Consider the following 20,645-nt stretch of genomic DNA (forward strand, 5'->3'; position numbering starts at 1 on the left):
CAGAGCGTCCCTTGCCCTGGACATAAGAGAACACAAGAGAAGCCCATGCTGGATCAGGCCAGTGGCCCACCCAGTCGAACACTCTGTTGTCACACAGGGGCCAAAAACACCAGGGGCCATCAGGAGGTCCAGCAGTGGGGCCAGGAGGACACCAGAAGCCCTCCCACTGTTGCCCCCACCACCCCCAAGCACCAAGAACACAGAGCATCCCTTGCCCCATACCGAGAGTTCCTACCTATACCTTGTGGCTAATAGCCACTGATGGACCTCTGCTCCAGATGTCTATGATTCTATGGCTGCGGTCACACAGAGCAGTAGCCACGCTACTGAGATGGATGATAGGCGGATTTTCCAGGCACAATCACAGCGCCACATCTGAGAAGCGTAGAGCTCCCGAGGCTTCCCTTTGAAGATGTGCAGTTAAAAACTAGTACCTCCGAGGTACTAGTTTCCAGTAACTGCGGGGCAAGGGCGGGCGTCTGATCGTGTTTCCGGTGGCATCTGATGCCCGCCCATGTCCCCTCGTACCCCACCCCACCCCGGGGGTTCCCTTCCCAGCAGCACCGTTCTCTTCTACCGCAACGAAGAGGAAAGAAGAGCAGACGAGTCGTCGTGGGGGAGGGGGAGAGAGAGCTTCGCACCAGCCAGCCCCCCCCCCGGCACGCCGGCATCACCTCCTGGGCAAGGCAAGAGTGCCGGGGGCGGGGCGTGACGATGACGCAGGGACTCAAGGGAAAGGCCATGGAGTAGGCAGGGGGTTTGTGGGTGGGGGTGGGGTACGACATGCAGAAAGGTTTTTTTTTCCCCAAGACTCCACGGGATGCGCACAAGCACCCAACGGCGCATGCGCACACTTCGGTTTAAAACCAAAACACAGCCCTGTTTGCTGCGCCGCTTCTTTGCCGCATCGTGTGATCGGCACCTCCCCCCTAACCACGGGACCCCGACGGGACCTTGAGGGGACGTCTGATCGAGCAACCGCGCGTTATTTTGCACCGGGGCAAACAGCCACGCTTATCTCCCCCCCCCCCCGCATTTTCCTGCCCGTGTGACCAGGGCCCACAACTAGTTCATATGAGGACATGCCTAGTCTTAATTTATATTATTTGCTGCTTGTTTTCATTATTAAATGATCGTTACATTTCATTATTCTAGGTAAGAGGCATCGAATGTTTTGTCTGTTGATCTGCTCTTGCATTCTTTCATCCGGAGACTCCATAGCTGCGCAGGAGGAGGGTGGAGGGGTTTCCCAGGCAATCTCCCATTTGCCAGATCCAGACTTGATTAGCTTGTATATAATCGGTATCCTTATTTTAAGTGTATATTAATCAACTATATAAATAATCCAGAGACAGCTGTATTTCTTGAATGGTGACCATCTTTTCTAATTCTATATTTAGCAGAGTTTTTCATCATTCAATTCCTTCCAAGGTTAACCAGATCCGAAGGTCCTGCTCCCTCCCCTCCCAGCTGCAACCGGCCACCAACAATCCAGTCCAGTTTCTCATACCCACAAACACAGGCAGTGAGGCAGATGAAATCTCTAATGGCCTTTCCCCTCCTTCCTCCTTTGCAGGAGCCAAGCAGCAGCCGGCCTTTGGCACCATCTCTGGAATCCTTGGCTTTGGGATCCTGGCAGTCCTCATATTCTGATCTTGTCATCAAATGAAGGATACGAGGGGTACCGTCTGCCTCTCTGTTGCAGTGGGAGTGTGTTTTGGGTGCCAAACCTCTGCTTTAGAAGGGGCCATACCCCATCTATTTTTTGTTCTGTCACCCCATATTTCTTTGACACTCTGATCAGGCTTAAACTGTGATTTCAGTTGAGTAACTCATTACAGACAGTAATAGTTGCACCAGTGATATTATTACGTTCTCTTAGCCTGGAAGGGCCGGGTGCGCAGGGGACATCTGTGGGTTTGTTCACCATCCCTGGTGGGATCCAGTTGCTTTCGCTGCCCGCTACTTTCAGAACATGTTTGTTCATTTCTAGTCTCCTCTTACCTCACTTCACTTGCTGAATTGCTGTCTATCCTCTGCTGTTTGCATGTCATTCTTCTGATAAAGTAGGCTCCAGCCTAGGAGACGCAATAAAAGCACTGGTCTGTAAATCCTGCTTGGTTTGCATAGTTCTGCAAATGGAGCCCTTTCTATGGTCTCTATGGGGTCACTTGCACGGCAAAGGGAATTCTGCCCAGTGGTCTTTTCCCATCACAGCGCTGCGTTCAGTCTGCCAACTTGGTGCAAGTGTCTACAGGCACAGATCTGCCGTTTGGTATTTCTCTGAGGAGGAGTGAGGAGGAGGCTTCAACCCCACGTATTCTTTGGTGGAGAAGATTAGGACCGAGGTGGCCAGAGGACGAGAGAGGTGGACTGCAGACCTTCCTGCTCCTCCCCCTCTCTGTCGTGTCCCAGGGGGATCCAGGCAACACCCGGCGGCATTCCAGCCTCTCCTTTGCATCAGAGGACAGGGAGGTTAGGGGTATTACTGCGGAACTTGTGTCCCATTTCTCCATTTGACAAACTCATGCAAAGAGACTTAGAGGTGCAGAAGGTGGGCCTGAGGTGGAAAAACCTGGCCCATCAGGCATTCGGGGCAGCAGAGGGCCTAACCACACATGACAGCTTCATAACTATTTTGAAGCGTGCATAAATCACGGCGTTCTCCCTTCTCTGCTTTCCCCCCCCACCCCTTTGGACTCAGCTTCTGACCCTCATCCCTCTGGTGAGTGCGGGAGAAGCCCGGCTCCTTCAGATCAATGGTGATTCAGGCCCACCAGCGCCCTGCTTTACGCAGTAGCCGGCCAGCCACACTGGAGGGCAAACAAATGCGGCCTCAAGGCTGAGGTCTTCCTGCGCTGCTGCCCCTGAGCACTGGTCCTCAGCGGTTACTGTGCCTCTGGATGTGGGCAGGAGATCATTCCAGGCACAGTTAAATCCTGCTCCCTGGAACTGCGAAGAAGGAGGAGGGCAAGACTATTTTTCTCCAGGGCAGGAATTGTTCTCTCTACTCACAGTTGCCTTCTTGGCAGGGTACAGGAGAGCAGGCTTTTTCACAGGCTCCCTGGAGCTTTGAAAGGGGAAAGAGAGTCCAGTAGCGCCTTAAAGACTAACGCAATTTGTGGCAGGGTATGAGCTCTCGTGAGTCACTGCAGTCACTTCTTTTCTACTGCTACGGACAGACTAGCATGGCTGCCCATCTTCACCTTTCAACAGGAAGACCTTGCTGGAAGCAAAAGGGCTTAATTCTCTTTGCCCCTCTCTTTCTTTCTGCCAGCTTGGTACGAAGAAATGGAAGCAGGCTTGGCTTAGGCAACCACAGGATTGGTGCCCTCCTATCACCTCTGTTCTCTTCTCTGTTCCTTTGGATTGAAAAGAAAACCCCCAGCAGTCAGAAGAACCCCGCAGTTACCCCAAGTTTCCACCTGGGCACACACCCCTTTCCCTTGCTCCCTAAGGATGCCCAGTTGCAACCTAAATAACCACAAATGGCCCCAATGACTTAAGAGTATCTCCTGCCAGATGGTGTCATATTTCTAATGCTCTGTAGCTCAGTACATGTCTGCGCCACACCTTCCTGCTGCACCTCCTGCTACCTTTTACTAACAAGTGCGGGGGGGGGGCAATCTTTTGCAACGTCACAGTTTAGAGCTATCCTGCTGTAGGGGTCAAGGACTCATCTGCTGTCCTTCCCCACTACCACATTTCAGCTGGCTACTAAATCTTATGTGTGGCAAAAAGCTGGAGTTAAATCAAGAGGGATTTCTACTGAATCCTGGGACAGGAGGACACAAGCCCAAAGGTGAGTACAAAGGCAAGTACAAAAGGTGGGGGCTTTGGTGATGTAGGAAGATAAGTGGGGAGCCAGCTGGGCTGGGAGACAGACAGAGAGCTGCTGGGAAGGTGAGTGTTTTTTGCCTTTCCTAAACTGCTAAATTATTGGGGAGAATTAACTGAGGTTGCTTAGTGAGAGGACAGAGTTTGAGGGTGAGTGGGAGCTTGTAGTCTTCTGAAGACTGGTGTTTTTGTCTGGGTCTGTTTGGGTCTTTGTCTGGTCTCTTGCTCATTGAGCAAGGTCTGTTTGCCTGGGGCTGATTGCAGGCTGTTGCTGCTGGGAAGCGGGGGGGGGGGCTGTGGGCCTCTGAACTGTAAGGCTCCCTAAGCAGGGGCATGAGCTGAAGGGCAAGAATCAAAGGGCTCTTGGCCTGTGGCTCTTAGCCTGGGGATCAGGCCTGGGGACCCTGCATCACTCTAGACACTTTTAAACCACTAACCACAGTTATGAAGGTAGAAAGCCAGTGGGGCTATCCAGTGTTTTGCAGAGAGTGCCACATCTAAGAAGGAAATAGGGGAGTTTACCAAAGGAGATGATGTTATTATAGTGGGAAACTTCAATTACCCTCAAATTGACTGGATAAACGTGTGCTCAAGTCATGCTGTAGAAATGGGATTCCTAGACATCATAAATGACTGTGCACTGGAACAGTTGGTCACAGAGCCAATGAGAGAGGTAGTGGTCTTGGATCTGAGAGGGTCTCAAGACCTGGTGAGAAATGCAGACGTTATTACACCAATTGTGAACAGTGACCACAATGCTATTAAGTTCAGCCTTCAGGTCAATGGAAAGTTATTCCTAAAGTCCAAAACTAACATTTGATTTCAAAAGAGGGAACCTTACAACAATGAGGGGAATGGCCTGATGAAACCAGAGACTATGTTACTGGGAACCCTACCAGATAATATAGACAGAACCTCACAAGACCTACTTAGATATATGTTGACAGCTGCCAGAGTAATATTTGCAATGAAATGGAATACAGAAGACTGTCCTACAATAGAGATCTGGAAAGAAAAACTAGCTGAGTATGCAACATGGGCAAAACTAACCAATTATACAAACAAAAGACCACTGGAAGAATTTCAGCAGAAATGGCAAGCTCATATTATGGGAATAGTTAATTTTTTTAAAATTCTGGAATTATCTGAATATCATATTAAAGGTGAGGAAGATGATATTGATTAGTATCAATATTTTACTCTGTATTCCACTAGTATTTAAAATAACTGGTAAGAATAAAATTTAGATTTAGACAAACAATTAAGACAATTAGTTGCTGTAGATTTTCTGGGTTGTGCGGCCGTGGTCTTGGCATTGTAGGGCCTGACTTTTCACAGGTAATTTATATCTACTCCAGAAGCTGGGGTAGGGCTGAGTCAATATCTTGGCTGTTGAAATTCTAATCTTACCTGTAGTGCTATTGTCAGATGTAGAGCCTTTTGTGTTTTTCAGAACAGGAAACCATGCCCTATCCACATACAAACCAGCCAATCCACATAACATAAGAACATAAGAGACGCCAATGTTGGATCAGGCCAAAGGTCCATCCAGTCCAACACTCTGTATCACACAGTGGCCAGAAATACCAGTGCCATCAGGAAGTCCAGCAGTGGGGCCAGGGCACTAGAAGCCCTCCCACTGTTGACCCCCCCCCCAAGCACCAAGATGACAGAGCATCACTTGCCCCAGAGCCCCTATCTATACCTTGTGGCTAATAGCCACTGATGGACCTCTGCTCCATATGCTTATCTAATTCCCTTTTGAAGCCGTCCATGCTTGTAGCCGCCACCACCTCCTGTGGCAGTGAATTCCATGTGTGAATCACTCTTTGGGTGAAGAAGTACTTCCTTTTATCCGTTCTAACATACAAAAGAACCTCCTCAGGAAACAGGAATCCTCTTCAGGAAATAATCCATATACAAAAGAACCTCCTCAGGAAAGCTCCATTAGCATGTTTCACAGCCTGGGGGAACTCCCACAAGAGAATGACTCAGCCCTACCCCACCTTCCTGAGTAGATATAAATTACCTGCCTGCCATTTTCTTCTCACCTTGACACAGAGAGTACTCTGTCTTTCTGTGTTATACCTCTGAGGATGCCAGTCACAAGCTACTGGTGAAATGTCAGGTCCTACGATGCCAAGACCACGGCCACAGCACCCGAAAAATCTACAACAGCTAATGAACTCCGGCCGTGAAAGCCTTCGACAACAAATTAAGACAATATTTAGGTTTTTACAATGATTCAGTTTTAGCATAGAAGTTCGTCCAACTGTTCATTCAACTGTTAAAGATGTAATCTCTTTTTATTGTTAATAGATCATTGCTCAGTTTAGGAAAATTATTATTCTTTAAAGACAGGATCTATCCCAAAATTCTGTAATATTGATGTTTTATTGTCTGCTTTTATATATATTCTATATTGATGTTTTATTCTGTGCTGAGGGCTCCTGGTGTTTTTGGCCACCGTGTGACAGGCAGAGTGTTGGACTGGATGGGGCCTTGGGCTGATCCAACGTTGGTTTCTCTTATGTTCTTATGATTTTACTTGTTGTACGTAACAACTCATAATATTTGACAAACTTGATGAATCTATATTTTCCCCTACCTCTTCTTTCCTTCTGTATCCCACCTTTATTTGAGAAAATAATAATAAAAAAGTTAAATTAAAAACAATGAAGGGAATAGTAAAAAGGAAGCTGAAGGGGAAACCCAAGAGAGTCAGATCCCTGGAGGATTCTTGGAAGCGATTTAAAACCCCACTAATTGAAGCCCAACTAAAAGCATTGCACAGGTTAGGAAAGTATAAAAGAAGGCATGCATGGTTAACTATGCAAGTCAAGGAAGCTATAAAAAGTAAAGAGGTGTCTTCTAAAAAGTGAAAAGTTGGTGTCAATGAATGGAACATGACAAACCACAGGCTCTGGCAAAAGAAATGTTAGTCTATAATTAGGTATGCAAAAATAGATTTTGATTAGCAGGTTGCTAAAAGCATCAAGACAAACAATAAACATTGTTTTCAATATATCCAGAGTTGGAAACCAGCTAGAGAAGCAGTGGGGCCTTTGGATGACAAAGGAATAAAGAGATTGCGGTGGCTCAGGTGGTTAAGACGCTGAACTGCAGGCTGTGGAAGGTTGGTCGTTCAGCAGTTCGAGACCCGAGTGTGCCGCATGACAGAGTGAGCTCCCGTCTCTAGTTCCAGCTCCTGCCAACCTGGCAGTTCGAAAGCAAGAAATTGCAAGTAGATAAATAGGTACCACTTCGGTGGGAAGGTAACAGCGTTCCATGCGCCTTGGTGTTTAGTCATGCCGGCCACATGACCACGGAAATGTCTTTGGACAGCGCTGGCTCTTCGGCTTTGAAACAGAGATGAGCACCGCAACCCTAGAGTCGGATTCAACTGGCTTTCGAGCAAGGGAACCTTTACCTTTACTTTAAGGGAAGATGGGGAGATGGCAGAGAAGCCCAATGACTTTTTTGCTTTTGTGTTCACGGTGGAAAGTGTGGGGCACGTACCCATACCACAGATCCTAATTTCAGGAAGGGAGTCTGAACTGAGTCAAATGGAGGTGACCAGAGATGAAATTCTAGACCTACTGGGGAAATGAAAATCTGATAAGTCTCCAGGTCCTGATGGCATACACCTGAGAGTTCCTGAAGAACTCAGATATGAGATTGTTGATCTACTAAGCTGTATATGTAACCTATCACTAAATTCAGCCACTGTACCAGAAAACTGGAAAGTAGCAAATGTGACACCAGTTTTTTAAAAAAGTTCCAGAGGGGGTTGTCAAGCTCGTGCGTGACCCGAGGAGGGGCGCCCCCAGAGGCCATGACGCCGGCGGGTTGTCCCGGGCGGAGGGGTGACTCCCGAAGGTCGGCAAGGGAATCCCCGGAGAGCTCGGGACCTCAGACTGACAGGAGATGGGGTTAACAGCACCCCCGCAGTCTCTCTGTCTGGATGCCACGATACCCTTCGTCTCTCTCTCTCTCTCAGCGCCTGGGTCGCTACCGTATCACCTCCTCCCTGGTCCCTGTCTCTGCCGGCCTTTTATTGCTCCTGCCGTACACTCGGTGCCGCCCCTTCCCCTCCCGGGTGAAGGCCCCGCCCCCTTTATACGGAGGAACGCCGCCAGGGCGTTCCCCCGCCCGCTGGCTGGTTCGCCGTGCAGTTCCCGGCCCTCCCCGCTGATTCCAGAGGCGTCCCCGGGGCTCCGTTTGCTCGCGGTTTCCCTCGGGCCACGCCGCCCGCTCCTGGCGCGCCCGCTGCCCCGCTCTCCTGCCGCCGCGTCCGGGTCTGCTGGGCGGTTGCTGCCGGGTGAGTAGGCCCAGGGGTCGGGGGTCCTCCTCCTCGCGCCTCCCTCGGGGTCCCCTGGTCCCGGACGTCGGGAACGGGACAGGAGTCCAGGAAATTACAGGCCAGTTAGCCTAATGTCTGTTCCAGGCAAATTAAGAGAAACTGTAATCAGAGAATTGTTAGGCACATAGAAGGACAAAGCCTGCTGAGGGAAAGCCAGCATGGCTTCTGCAAATGGAAGTCCGGCCTCACCAACCTTTTGAAGTTCTCTGAGAAAGTGAACAAGCGTGTGGACAACCATAGGCGTAATCTTCGTGGGGGCGGCGGGGCGTGAGCCCCCGCCGAAATTTTCAGGAAGGTACTCAGCCTCCCCCGGGAGCCACCCTTGCTCCTAGCAAAGCAATGCCTCTGGTCGAGCCCCAGCCCCCCCCGGGAAATTGGAAAGTCTACACCCTTGTGGACAACCGTGACATGCTAGACATTATATACCTGGACTTTCAAACGGCTTTTGACAAGGTACCTCACCAAGACTCCTGAGTAAACTTAGCAGTCATGGGATAAAAGGAAGGGTTCTCTTATGAATTAAAAGCTGGTTAAATGGCTGGAAACAAAGACTGGGAATCAATGGGCAGTTCTCACAGTGGAGGGAAGTAAGCGGGGGGGATGTCCCACGAGGATCAGTATTGGGACCGGTACTATTTAATGTATTCATCAGTGATCCGGCACGAGGGGTGAGCAGCGTAGTGGCCAAGTTTGTAGGTGACACAAAATTATTCAGGATGGTGAAAACCAAGGCTGCCTGTGAAGAGCTCCACAAACTGGGGGGGGGGCAACAATGTGGCACATGAAGTTCCATGTGGGCAAGTGTTAAGGTGATGCACGCTGTCTGGGACAAGAAAGAAACCCCAAATTCAGGTACGGGCAGATGGGGTCTGAGCATGCTGAGACTGAGAGGGGAAAAGATTGCGGGGGTCGCAGTGGGGAGAGCTCAATGAAAGCGTCAACCCACCAGTGTGTGCTGCAGCGGTGAGAAAAAAGGCAAACTCTATGTCAGACCTATGGTGGACCTCCCGGTGGCACCTGGTATTTCTGGCCCCCACTGTGTGACACAGGAGAGTGTGGGACTGGATGGGCCCTCGGCCTGACCCAACACTGGCTTCTCTCTTATGTTCTTATTATTGGTAAAGGGACTGAGAATAATACGGCTGATATTGTAATACCTCCGTATGGTATTACAATACCAATCTCTTCTCTTCTTCTTCATCTATGGTACAGTCTCATTTGGAAGCCTGTGTACAGTTCTGGTCCTCTTATCTCAAAAAGGACATTGCAGAGCTTGAAAAAGTACGGAGGAGGGCGACCAAGAGGCTGGGCAGTCTCTGGGACTTTTCAGTTTGGAAAAGAGACGACTGGGGGGAGGGGGGGACACACGCATGGAGAGAGCTGACAAAGATAGATTTTTCTCCCTCTCCCAAAATACAAGAATTCAAGGGCATCCAATGAAGGTTCAGAAAGGACAAAAGGAAATGTTCCTTTACCCATCAAGATGGGTGGCCATGTTAGTCTATCCGTAGCAGTAGAAAAGAGCAGGAATCCAGGAGCACCTTCAAAACTAACAAGATATGTGGCAGGATATGAGCTTTTGTGAGTAGCAGAGAAGAAGAGGAGATTGGACTTATACCCCTGGCCCTTCCCTCGACGTCTCAGAGCGGCTTACTGTCTCCTTTCCCTTCCCCTCCCCACAACAGACACCCTGTGAGGGAGGCGGGGCTGAGAGAGCTCTGAGAGAACTGCCCTTGAGTGAACAGCTCTGAAATAACTTGTAACTGACCCTGAGGAGTGTAGAAGAATGGGGGAGGGTTGCATGCAAATAGAAATGGCTGCTTTGGGAGAGGTTTTTTTTTTTTGCACTCAGGCTAGTCTTGCTACGTGTGCCTCGCAAGACCGCCACTCTGAGCAGTCAGAGTCTCTATTCTTCTCTGGAGCTTCCCCACTACATCAAAAGCATTGCTTGCTGCCTCTGCCATTCATTGCAATCCTACCTCCAGCCGTGGTCCTCAGCCTTCCCTGCCTCACCAGCCGCTCTGTCAAAGAACTTGGATATCCCACCGTGAGAGAAACAGAAAGCCTGCTTTTTCCTGAGAATGGCTTTTAAATACTTACAGATGTTATGCCATTATATTTATCATTTACGGCAAGATTTAAGAAGATAAAAGATGGCACTAGTATTGTTGGGAGTAAACTTTCTTGTGATGGCTTTAAAACAAGAACAGCTGCATTAGTAGTCAAAACTGCGATAATACTCGTGGAGTACAATTTTTGGTTCCATAACTGTGGAACGGACGGAGGAATGGCTGAAGCACAATGGATAATCCGTGGCAGGTAGGAGGAACCGGAACGGGTTGGGTGGGTGGGGAAGGGTTCAAATTAGGAGAAACGCTGTGTGGGCCCAGGGTCACCATTCGTGGCCAAAAGGCCATAGGGTTAGCCGCAGACACAGTTGCAGGGGGGGCATGGGGGGGAGGGAGGACAATGTCCTACTCGTTCTCATGAGGCCTCTTGCGTCCCTCCGAGACGATGTCTGCATCCCTCTGGCAAGACGTGCGTGTCGTGGGTAGAGGAACCACTGATGTAAAGGAGGGACCCCCTCCGGCATTCGAGGGCCATCGGATCTCTCTCCCTCTCGGCACTCTAGGCGCTGGTGGCTGGCCGTGCTCTGCCCAGGGCCTGTACAGGCAGCAGCCATTTCGGTGCTGAGGGAGACAGGAGGAGCAAAGGCCTTGCCTGGCTGCTTTGGGAAGCCTGTCCACTCAGCCCCTCCCCGCACCTGATTCTGGCTTCAGGAAAGGAGTGGCTGTGCCTCCATTACGGAGGGGATTCAGCCCCTCCAGCACAGCCCGCAGACCAGGCGGCCAACGCTCAGCCCCACCCCCCCCAATCCAACACTTCCTTGACTGATGGCCAAAGGAGGGAGGAGGAAAGGATCCATTTGCTCCCCCCTGCAGTGTCTGTGCCAGCATCAGAATCCGTCTCCTTCACCGCGGTGAGGCACGCAGACAGCACAGAGAGAGAAGCAGCCGCCACGGCCCATCCTCCTGGTTTAAGCCACAATGATCCTACTGGTCCTCCTCCAAAGGGGGGAAGGGGGCAGCTACACATGGTAAAGTGGTACTAGTTCACAATACACCGTGGACTGTGTCCACAAGCCCGCCTGCCTTTAATATATGTTTTTGTGCTATACGCACAAGAGGGAAAGAAAGGCAGCCCTGGCCCCAGAGCGCCACCCTCAGTAGTAGGAAACAGCAGAATCAGGAAGAGGTCAAAAAGCACCTTCCCGGGGGCGTCTGCAGGAGGCGCTCTTGCTGGCTTCCAGGACGCTGCCTGCCGAGGCCACCACTGAGAAACGGAGATGCCCGAAACATGCCGCTTGCGCGGCCCGGCAGAAGCAGACTTGTCAGGGGTCTGGTACAGCCCAAGGAGGTGCAACAGATACAAAGGAACAAAGTATTTATTGTTCAAAAGCTTTTCTACAAACCACGCAGCACTGTACAACGAAGATACACGGAGAGATGGCACTTGGACCCCCCCCCTTCTCATCACCTGCCCCTTCCACAGAGGTTCGAGGAGAGGGGAGTGGTCCAGCAGCCCACAAAAGGACACGGGATAAAACAGACACACGTGAGCCTGGAGAGCGACACGGAGCTGTTGCCGAAACACAGGCGTCTTCTCAGTGACGGACTCTGCTCCTCCCTCACTCCAGCCTCTTTTGGGGGGGGGGGGGCTTTGTGGGAGAAGCGGGACTGGGGCCTCACACACAGGGCTGCACGTAGACGTAGACGAAGGCGTCTGCAGGCGCATAACACAACAGAGCTCCTTTCTGATCGGGCGGTCAGGGAAACGGACTCCCGGTGGGTCCCTTCTAGCCACACTCTCTGTACCCCCACCAGGCCCCTTGGCCGTCTGCATCCACAGCAGTCCCTGGGGAGTCTGCTGCCACCAGTGGGTCAGAGACCCTGCCGGCTATCTGCGTTTCATGCCCAGGAAAGGGGATGCGGGTGGTCTGGCAGCTGTTCTCCCTGCACCTGGGGGGGGAGGGGCTGTGGCTCACTGGCAGAGCATCTTTTTGGCAGGCAGGCAGGCAGGCAGTCCCCAGTCCAATCCCCGGGCTCTCCAGATAAAAGGATCAGGCAGGAGACGGTTCTGCCTGGGACCCTGGAGAGTTGCTGCCAGTCAGAGTACAGAACACTGACGTTGTTGGAGCAAGGGGAAGGCAGCTCCGTGTGTGCACGTGTACACAGGATGCCTCTGTTTGGGAGCCATGCCAATTGGGTGAATTAGACAGTGGACTGAGGGGCATGGCTCAGTGGAAGAGCCTCTGCTTGGCACACAGGAGGTCCCGGGCTCAGTCCCCGGAAGCATCTCCAGTGAAAAGGACCAGCGAGTAGGTGACACGGAAGACCTCTTCCTCAGAGTCTGGGGAGCCACTGCCAGCCAGAGCAGACAATGCTGACCTTGATGGACGAGTGGCTTGATTCAGCCGAAGGCAGCATCACACGGGGGGGGGGGGGGGGGGAGGAAGACGACGGGGTGTCAGGCCCCCACTCCGCCTCAGGGCCCCGTTACATGTCAACAAGCAGGAAGGGAAGGCAGCTTTTAGGAGGCACCTGTCTGCAGGACAGAGCGTGCGGGGAGGAGGTGGGGAGGAGCACAGCCCTTTCCTTGCCTAGAGGGCTGCTTCCCCACCAGCCTCCCTTCCCAGCTGGCGGACTCTCTGTCCTCAACCCAATGGTCACCTGTCTGGGGGCAGCCACTGTGCAACCAACCGCAACAGAGATCCTCCTCGTGCTGACGGTGCAGGTCTCCACCCCTCCCTTCCTCCCAGCCTGGCTGACTTTATTTACAAGGAGGCGCAGAGGTGCAAAGGCTAGCCTCTCTTTCCTGACACATGCACCTCCAGAAGTCTTCTGCTTTGCCACATACCAGGTGACTGCATTACCCTGAGGCTGCCACTCAAGGGGGGGGGGGGGGGATCTTGCTGAGAAAGGCGAGGGACTGCTGCATCACAGCGTCTCTGTGCTATTCCCCGCCTCCAATGAGCCAGTGTTTGCTGACTGCAGGAACTGTTGCCAACATCTCTGGGACTGGGCATGATCTCGGGCAGGCCGCCGTTCAGGCACATCCTTGTTTGCCATTTTTCTGAGAATCCAAAGAGCAGCCCACATGTTGCCATTCACAAGCTCTGCTTCTCTTAAACACACACAGAGAGAGAGGGAGAGAGAGAGAGAGAGAGAGAGAGAGAGAGAGAGAGAGAGAAAAGACGGTCTGCGCTGCACCCAGCCGGTCACCCTTGGAGATCACGCTGCGCGGGGAGAGCAAAGGGCACTCCCAGGACGGGCTGGCTGCTCCCACGCAGCCCCCTCCATCTCCTGCTCTCGGCCATCGAGGGAAGGTCTGAGCTGTCCCCCCCCCCCGAGCCCCTCCTCCGGCTCCAGCTCCCATCACACCTGAAGTGCCCTCACTGCATGGATGCTCGTTCCAGAGTCGCCCGGTGGTATTTTCTCCCCCGACCATTTACTGGCACAACGGAGAGGGGTGAGCTGTGGCTCTCGGGGTGATACCGCCTCGGCCGGGCAGGGCAGACGATCCCCCACGTCCCCAGTTAGGAGGACGGGGGAGTCCAGGTGAGGGAGGGGACCCACCTGAGACTCTGGAGGGCCACCACGGCTGGACGGGAGACCACAGTGGCCTCCACGGAAGAAGCAGACTGGGACAGCCACGCGGACAGCACTCAGTCCCTTTTGCACTTTGACACAGAGTGAGCACACTCACGATCATCTGAAGACAAAAGGAGGAGGAGGACGGCAAATCCTTAGTCAACCGTGAACAAAACGAGCAGCAGTCTGAATTTCTGCATAAGCCACATGTGGTGCCACCCTCTGCTTTGGGGGTGAACAGTGGAAAATAAACTGAGACTTTGAGTTGGACACCACCACCCCCAGAAAAGTGCACAGGCGGCCGTGAGCGGCTGAGGCATGTTTCCCCACATCCTGCTCCCTCCTGCAGTCCCCGTCCAGCGGGGGTGGGGGTGGATGGGTGTGTCTCTTGCTCGGGAGGCCCTCCTGATGTCCAGGCAGAGGCGCCTCAGGCTGGGGAAAGAGCTGCTCCGCCCACTTCTTCCGGGAAGCCTCGCCCGCTGGCTCCCACCCCCACCCAACCCAGGCAAGCCCCTCCGCGGGCTGCAGCTCGGTCACCTTGAATGTGGACCCCCACCCTGGCAAGAGGCATCTTCAGTGAGGGGACACGGCGATGGTGCTGGGGGTTGTCTCCGCAATACGGATGGCCACGGTGCATTCCCACTGGTGCACACAGCCCCTCCCCTCGCGGGACCATCACCGTGGGCTTCTGCAGAGGATGGCAGCCCCGCATCTGTCCCACTGACCCGTCCAGATCCCCCCCCCCACCTCCATCTGGAAAGCAGCACCCAATGAGTGCGGATGAGTGGGGGGTGGGTGGGGGAGACGTGCCAGGTTACAGTGAGGGCCAGGCCCCTGTCCTGCTCTCACACCCATGCTGCAGACAGGGGCCCACGAGGACCAACCGGGCCCGCACGTCTCCCTCCCACCTCCCCCGGCACTCTCCAGGTGGCACTCGAACAGAGCAGGCATGGAGCCAGAGCGCCTTCCTCTCACAGTAAGCGGGGGAGAGTGACCTTCTCCCCAGGGGTGCCTTCAGAAGCCTGGCGCCTGCTGCCCTGCTGCCCAAACGGCTGAAGTCCCTTCTGGCGACGAGGCAAGAGCGGAGCAGCCATGCCCACACCCAAGAGGCTTCTGCACGTGGGACGTGTGTGTGTGTGTGTGACCTGCCAGTCCCACAAGCAAGGAGGCCCCGTCCTCAGGTGTCTCTCCTGGCCAGGGCGGGATGTCTGATCTCGAGGGCTTCCTGTTAAGCACACAGGCCACACATTTCAGCAACGGGGAAAAGTCCCTGCTGGGAGTCTCTGCCCCAACTGGGCTCCCTGTGGCCCCGGAGAGCGTATTGTGGCGTCCGTCCTGCGAAGCTCCTGCCTCTCACTGCACGGGAGGAGAAGGGCTGGGACCAGCCCACTTTGACTCAGCTTTCGGGGTGGGGATGGGGGGTGGGCCGGGCACCAGAAGTCCGCCTCCATATACGTGCCTCCCAAGGGTGGGTAGGGGGAACACTGGGTGGCGGCACAGCCTGCTCCTGGCCCGGCCTTGGAAAGAGAGGCCGGAGGCACCGCAACCAGTGTGAGACTCAGGCGGAAGGCCGGACACACGTCCCCCGCTCTGCCACCCACTGCAGCTGGGCCAAAGGGAGCAGGCGACAGTCCCCCCACCCCCCTCCTGCCGCTGCCAGCTCTCCACTGCAGCCCTCCCAGGCCCGGACACCGGGGCCCCAGCCACCTGGCCACAAGTGCCCCCTCAAGCCAGCGGGCGGGTGGGGCGGAGCCCAGTGAGTTCACAGCAGCCCCTGCGAGCCCCCCCCCACGTGGCCATCGCCCCATCCCCTGGAACGACTGAAAGGCGGGAGGGTCCGTGATCGCACAGTCCTCGTTCTCTCCAACAACGAATGAAGTGAGTGAAATGCGAGCGGAAACCTTGTTGCCTCCCGGCCTGTCCTGGCCTGAGGAGGGGGAAACCCCTCCAAAGCCAGCCAGACTGGAGCTGCTGCTGCTGCTGGGGGGGGGGGTTGTGCCTCCTTGGCCAGGCGTGAAGCGGGTCCATTCTCTAGGCAACAGTGATCTCGGGGGCACACGATGCACCCCCCGGGAGACCCTGCCTCAGCAGCTTATGTGTTGCGCACCCCAAGCGACTGTTCCAGCTCCTGCCGTCGCTGCTGGATCTGAAAGAGAGAGAGAGAGAGAGAGAGGGCAGCTGTGTTTGCTTGGAGATGCCGGCCAGCCTGCCCGCTCGCCCACATTGCCTCGCTTCCAGGGCCTCACCTTACAGTAGAAGTATCTGCTGACAGCCTCCTGGGACCAGGGCTCGTGGTAGAACTCCGCTCGCCGCTCTTCCTCGGGATTCCCAACCACATCCGTCATCACCTGCCATGCAGAGGGAACTTAGCACTCACAACAGTGCCAGGAAACCAGCATCAAGAACCCCGGCCGGGAACCTCTTTGTTAACCTGTCCTGGAACCGTTCCCAGTCTCACTTCTGGCCTGAAAAGCCCTCCGTGGCCTAAGCCAAAACTCACAGGTGGGCCATTTCCTCCTCACCCAAACACTTAGATCTGTGTAGCTCCTTCGTATCAAACCCACCCACCCAACCCCCCTTTCCGAAGGATGCCAGGAGGGTACCGGGGGGGGGGGGGCTTGTTCTCTGGCAGTGTTGGGGTTAGACTGTGGAATGCCCTGTGCCAGCTAGGAAGTCCACGGAAGGCAGTGTCTAAAGACAGGAAACAGGAGAGCTGAACAACTGCAAGAAGAAGGCGTTACATCTGGAGAACTGTGCTTGCACCTTGAATTAAACTTGGTTGGTCTTCAAGGTGCCTCTGGAGGACTCCAACTTCGTCCTGCTGCTTCAGACTAACACAGCTGCCCATCCCCCATCCCCCCCCCCGGGGATCTACCTACCTATTTACTCACCCATTTACTTAACTGATGTCCTGCCTTTCTCCCCAGTGGGGACCCCAGGTGGCTGCTCCGTTCTATCCTCACAAAAACCACGTCGGGTAAGTGAGGCTAAGAAGGTGCAACCGGCCCCAGGTCACCTAGCGAGCGTCTGTGGCAGAATGGGGGACTTGGACCTGGGCGGCCCAGATCCTGGTCCAGCACTTTAACCACCACACCACGCCAGCTCTCAGTTCACATATGGACGTGGATTATGCCGGGGGGGGCAGTCTTGGTGAGCATGAGACGTAGACAATAAGAAAAGCCCTGCAGGATGAGACTGATGGCTCATCTAGTCCAGCCTCCTGTCTCACGTGGTGGCCAACCAGGTGGAGGATCAGCCAAGAGGGCACAGAGGAAGAGGCCTTCCCCTGCTGCCGCCTCTGGGTTTCAGAGGTTACTGTCTCTGAACAGGCAGGCTCCATTCATTCACCCTGTCTAGCTGCCATGGATGAACCTCTCTTCCATGAATCTGTCAAACCCCCTCTTACAGCCATCTGTGCAAATGGCCATCACAACGTCCAGTAGCAGTCAATACTACAACTCAACTATTTGTTGAGTAAATAAGTCCTCCCTTTGGTCTCTCCTGAAACCACGGTCCATCGACTTCACTAGGTGTGGGAGAACCCTAACCCCTGAAGAACATGACTCTCTTGAGATAACAGGGAACATTTTAAAAATGGGGCTTTGGAGAAAATCTGAGAACTTGTTGTCTGTTGGGATTTCTTGGGCCAGGATCTCTGTTAATTGAATGCGACTGACTGTATTTTCACTGGCTGCTTTGTTTTCTTTCAATATGTTGTTACTTTTATTTGTCATTTTGACTTCTTTTATTTTTGTTTTGTGCCTTGGGTCTTGGCTACCTGGGAGAGAGGTGGGTATACAAAGATTTTAAATAAAGACTTAAGAATAGCCTCTTTGGGTTCCTACTGGGAAGGAAACAGGCTTAATACACCAAAAAAACCCAAGTTAAGTACAGTTTCATAAGACCGGGTGAAGCCACATCTTTAGCAATTCCAACAAACATGTCCATTTCTTCTAAAAGGCAACAAAGCACAACCAAACATGACCAGATCCAAATCAACATTAATCAGAAAAGCAACTTCAATGGGATAATAAATTAACACCCTTTTGCTGCACAAGAAAGGCCAATGCTCTGAGAATTGCAGCTGACCAACGTTTCCTTCACAAGTTGGGGAAGGTCATGTAAGCCTCAGAGATTTTTAACCCTAGATGTCTAGGGTAGGTGTAAGTAGGAACTCTTGGTGTCTGGGGCCAGTGATGCTCTCTGTATTCTTGGTGCTTGGGGGGGGGGCACCGGTGGGGGGGGCTTCTCGTGTCCTCCTGGCCCCACTGGTAGACCTCCTGAGGGCACCTGGTATTTCTGGCCACTGAGTGACACAGAGTGTTGGACTGGGTGGGCCACTGGCCTGATCCAACATTGGCTTCTCTTATGGTCTTACGTAGATTGAAATTGCAGGATTAGTGTGGATCTTACTGCTGGGTGCTGGGGTCACAGTCTGGATAGGCCCATATGTCAGCCATGTCTTTGTGGATGGGCCACTCTCTGTTTTCAATGATTTTTCTATATTCATGAAGAAGAGCATCTTGTCTTCAGAGATGTGGAGGAGTGATGTGGCACCATGTGGGCAGCCAATCGGTTGGAGTGGGTTTCATACACCCGCTGATGGTTCTCGTTGTATTGAGTTGGACATCAACTTTGTGGACATGGGGGCTGCTGAGCCACACTGAAGCACCATATTAGAATTTGGGGTGCAATTCTAGCTAGAACTTCTGGCTGACAGACAATTGTAGGATCTCCTGGTTACACTACACACATGGGAAAAAATTAACCTCAAAGTACTAAGTGCAAGGCTCACATAATCTGGAGGAAACAGTTCACTGGGCTGGACTTTTTTGGGGGGAGGGTCTGGATTTTTACATCCCCCCCCCCACATTCTGATTGGTCAAAGATGAACCCCCTTCTCTTCCATGGAACCACCGAAATAAAGACTAACAGGAAGGGGTAGTTTGTAAACTACAAACTTTGGAGTACTTGTCCAGTGGAGCCTAGTAGGTGTTGAATGAGGTAAAAATTGCACTCCTTCGTCTCACGTATGGGAACGGCTGAGGCAGGAGAGGCTACTGGCCTGGGCTGGGACAGCCCCACACACCACCTGGCATTCCACAATGGAAGAAAGGCAAGATATAAATGTAATTATCATCATTATTAAGAATCTTAACCCAGCATTGTCGTGTTCTGTAAAGCTAAATGACAGAGAAATGAGGGAGAGGGGAGCCAAAAAGAGAGTTCATAGGCAGACTGGGATTAGAAAATAACCCAGCAATGCCCTCTACTGATGAGATTGTGCAAGTTTTTTAAAAAAAGTTATATGCATTCTGAACTCTATTGGAATTGCCTTTGTAACGGCATCACGGAAGAGCTCATCTTGGGAGCAACTAAAAACTTTACTGAGCGGCAGCTATAAGACCAAAGCTGCTTCTTCTAGCAGGCGACTCCTCTGCACATGATGTTCTTGCAGGGCCCGAGCAAGGCTTTCAATGACAGGACACGCTTTGGGAGCCACTGATTCTACGGGGCCACCACCGCCACCCTATTCTGGAGGCAAACTGATGGCACCACACACACACGACACACACACACATGACACAGAGCTCTCTAGGGCTTATCCCCCACTCAGTGAGGGCAGAACTGCAGCATGCGTGGAAATCAACGCCTTCTCTCAGGGCAGCAGCCTCCCCCAAGGGCCGGACTGCCGCGTACGAAGGCCCAGCCACTGAGAGCCAGCGAGAGGTGCACTGCGGGTCCTGGTGTCTTGTACGCAGATGCATTCTTTCTCTACACTGCCTTGAGCCCCTTGTTTGGGGGAAACGTGGGACAGAAATGCTTTGATTCAGCTGACGACTGAAGTCCCCTGGGGGAACAAGCTCCCGGAAGAGATCAGGGCCCTGTAGGACCTTTTACAGTCAGGCAGGGCCTGCAAGACGGTGCTCTTCCGCCAGGCTTTAGATTAAGGAGCCGCATTATATGCCGAGGAGTGTCCCTGTGCCCTGGCTTCACCATCATCATCTCCAGCCTGGGCCCTGGTTTACCACCTTTGCCGCCACATAATAAATTGGGTGATCTGAGCTGGGGTGAACATAATCAGAATATATGGTTACCTAAGATGCTGTTAAATAACTTGCTCTCGTTTTTATCAACTTATGTTCCAGTGTGCCAGGAGTATTTTAAATTATTGTTATTTGATGTTTATTGGCTTATAACAGGTTTTAAATGTATTTCTATGAAATTTTATGTAAGCCGCCCTGAGCCCGCCTCGGCAGGGAGGGTGGGATATAAGCTGAATCAACTAAACAAACAAATAAATAAACAGCAAAGTGGCCGCTGTGTCCCAGGGCTGGCCGTCACAGAAACACTGTCCGGGGAAGGCAATGGTGAAGAGAGCCAGCAGGCCGAGAGCCACCCTGCTGCTGCGGACACACGGGGGCGGGGGGGGGCACGGAAACAGGCCAGGGAAGCCCCTGCAGAGACCGAGGAGAAAAATGACCCAGAATTAGGAGGGGCAGGGGAGGGGAAGGGAGTCCGGCTGAAGGGGGGGGGAGCTGCAGTTCAGCATGCGCACGTGAGAGCGGCAAGGCAGACGGGGGGGGGTACATGCCCCTGGGGGCACAGCACTGGCCGCCCAGGCAAAGAGCCCCTGCCTGGATGGGGCAGAAGGAAGAAGAAAGAGCAGCTGCCGCGATGGTGATAGAGAGAGAGAAGGAAGTAAGGGGCGGAGTGGGGGGGCGTGCTGTGGGCACCCAAGGGGGGGAGGGGGGGGGGGGAGGAGGGGAAGCAGTCTGCCTTTCCATTGGGCA

At 53.1% G+C, this 20,645-nt stretch overlaps 2 protein-coding genes across 2 annotated transcripts in view; one reads left to right on the forward strand and one right to left on the reverse strand.

The window, feature by feature from the left end:
* SUSD2 (sushi domain containing 2) overlaps positions 1–1,696 on the forward strand; it is a 39,197-nt gene extending 37,501 nt beyond the window's left edge. Inside the window, exon 14 of the mRNA XM_015426704.1 lies at positions 1,577–1,696. Within this exon, the coding sequence (XP_015282190.1) occupies positions 1,577–1,653 (77 nt within the window). The 3' untranslated portion in view covers positions 1,654–1,696. The remainder of the gene's footprint in view (positions 1–1,576) is intronic.
* Positions 1,697–13,405: 11,709 nt separating this feature from the next.
* SMARCD3 (SWI/SNF related, matrix associated, actin dependent regulator of chromatin, subfamily d, member 3) overlaps positions 13,406–20,645 on the reverse strand; it is an 87,158-nt gene continuing 79,918 nt past the window's right edge. The window contains exons 12-13 of the mRNA XM_015426709.1: positions 16,098–16,199; positions 13,406–15,997 (exon numbers count right to left, since the gene is read on the reverse strand). Of these exons, the coding sequence (XP_015282195.1) occupies positions 15,944–15,997; positions 16,098–16,199 (156 nt within the window). The 3' untranslated portion in view covers positions 13,406–15,943. The remainder of the gene's footprint in view (positions 15,998–16,097; positions 16,200–20,645) is intronic.

This window comes from Gekko japonicus, unplaced genomic scaffold (genome assembly GCF_001447785.1).
Source record: "Gekko japonicus isolate JY-2015 unplaced genomic scaffold, Gekko_japonicus_V1.1 scaffold2912, whole genome shotgun sequence".
NCBI lineage: Eukaryota > Metazoa > Chordata > Lepidosauria > Squamata > Gekkonidae > Gekko > Gekko japonicus.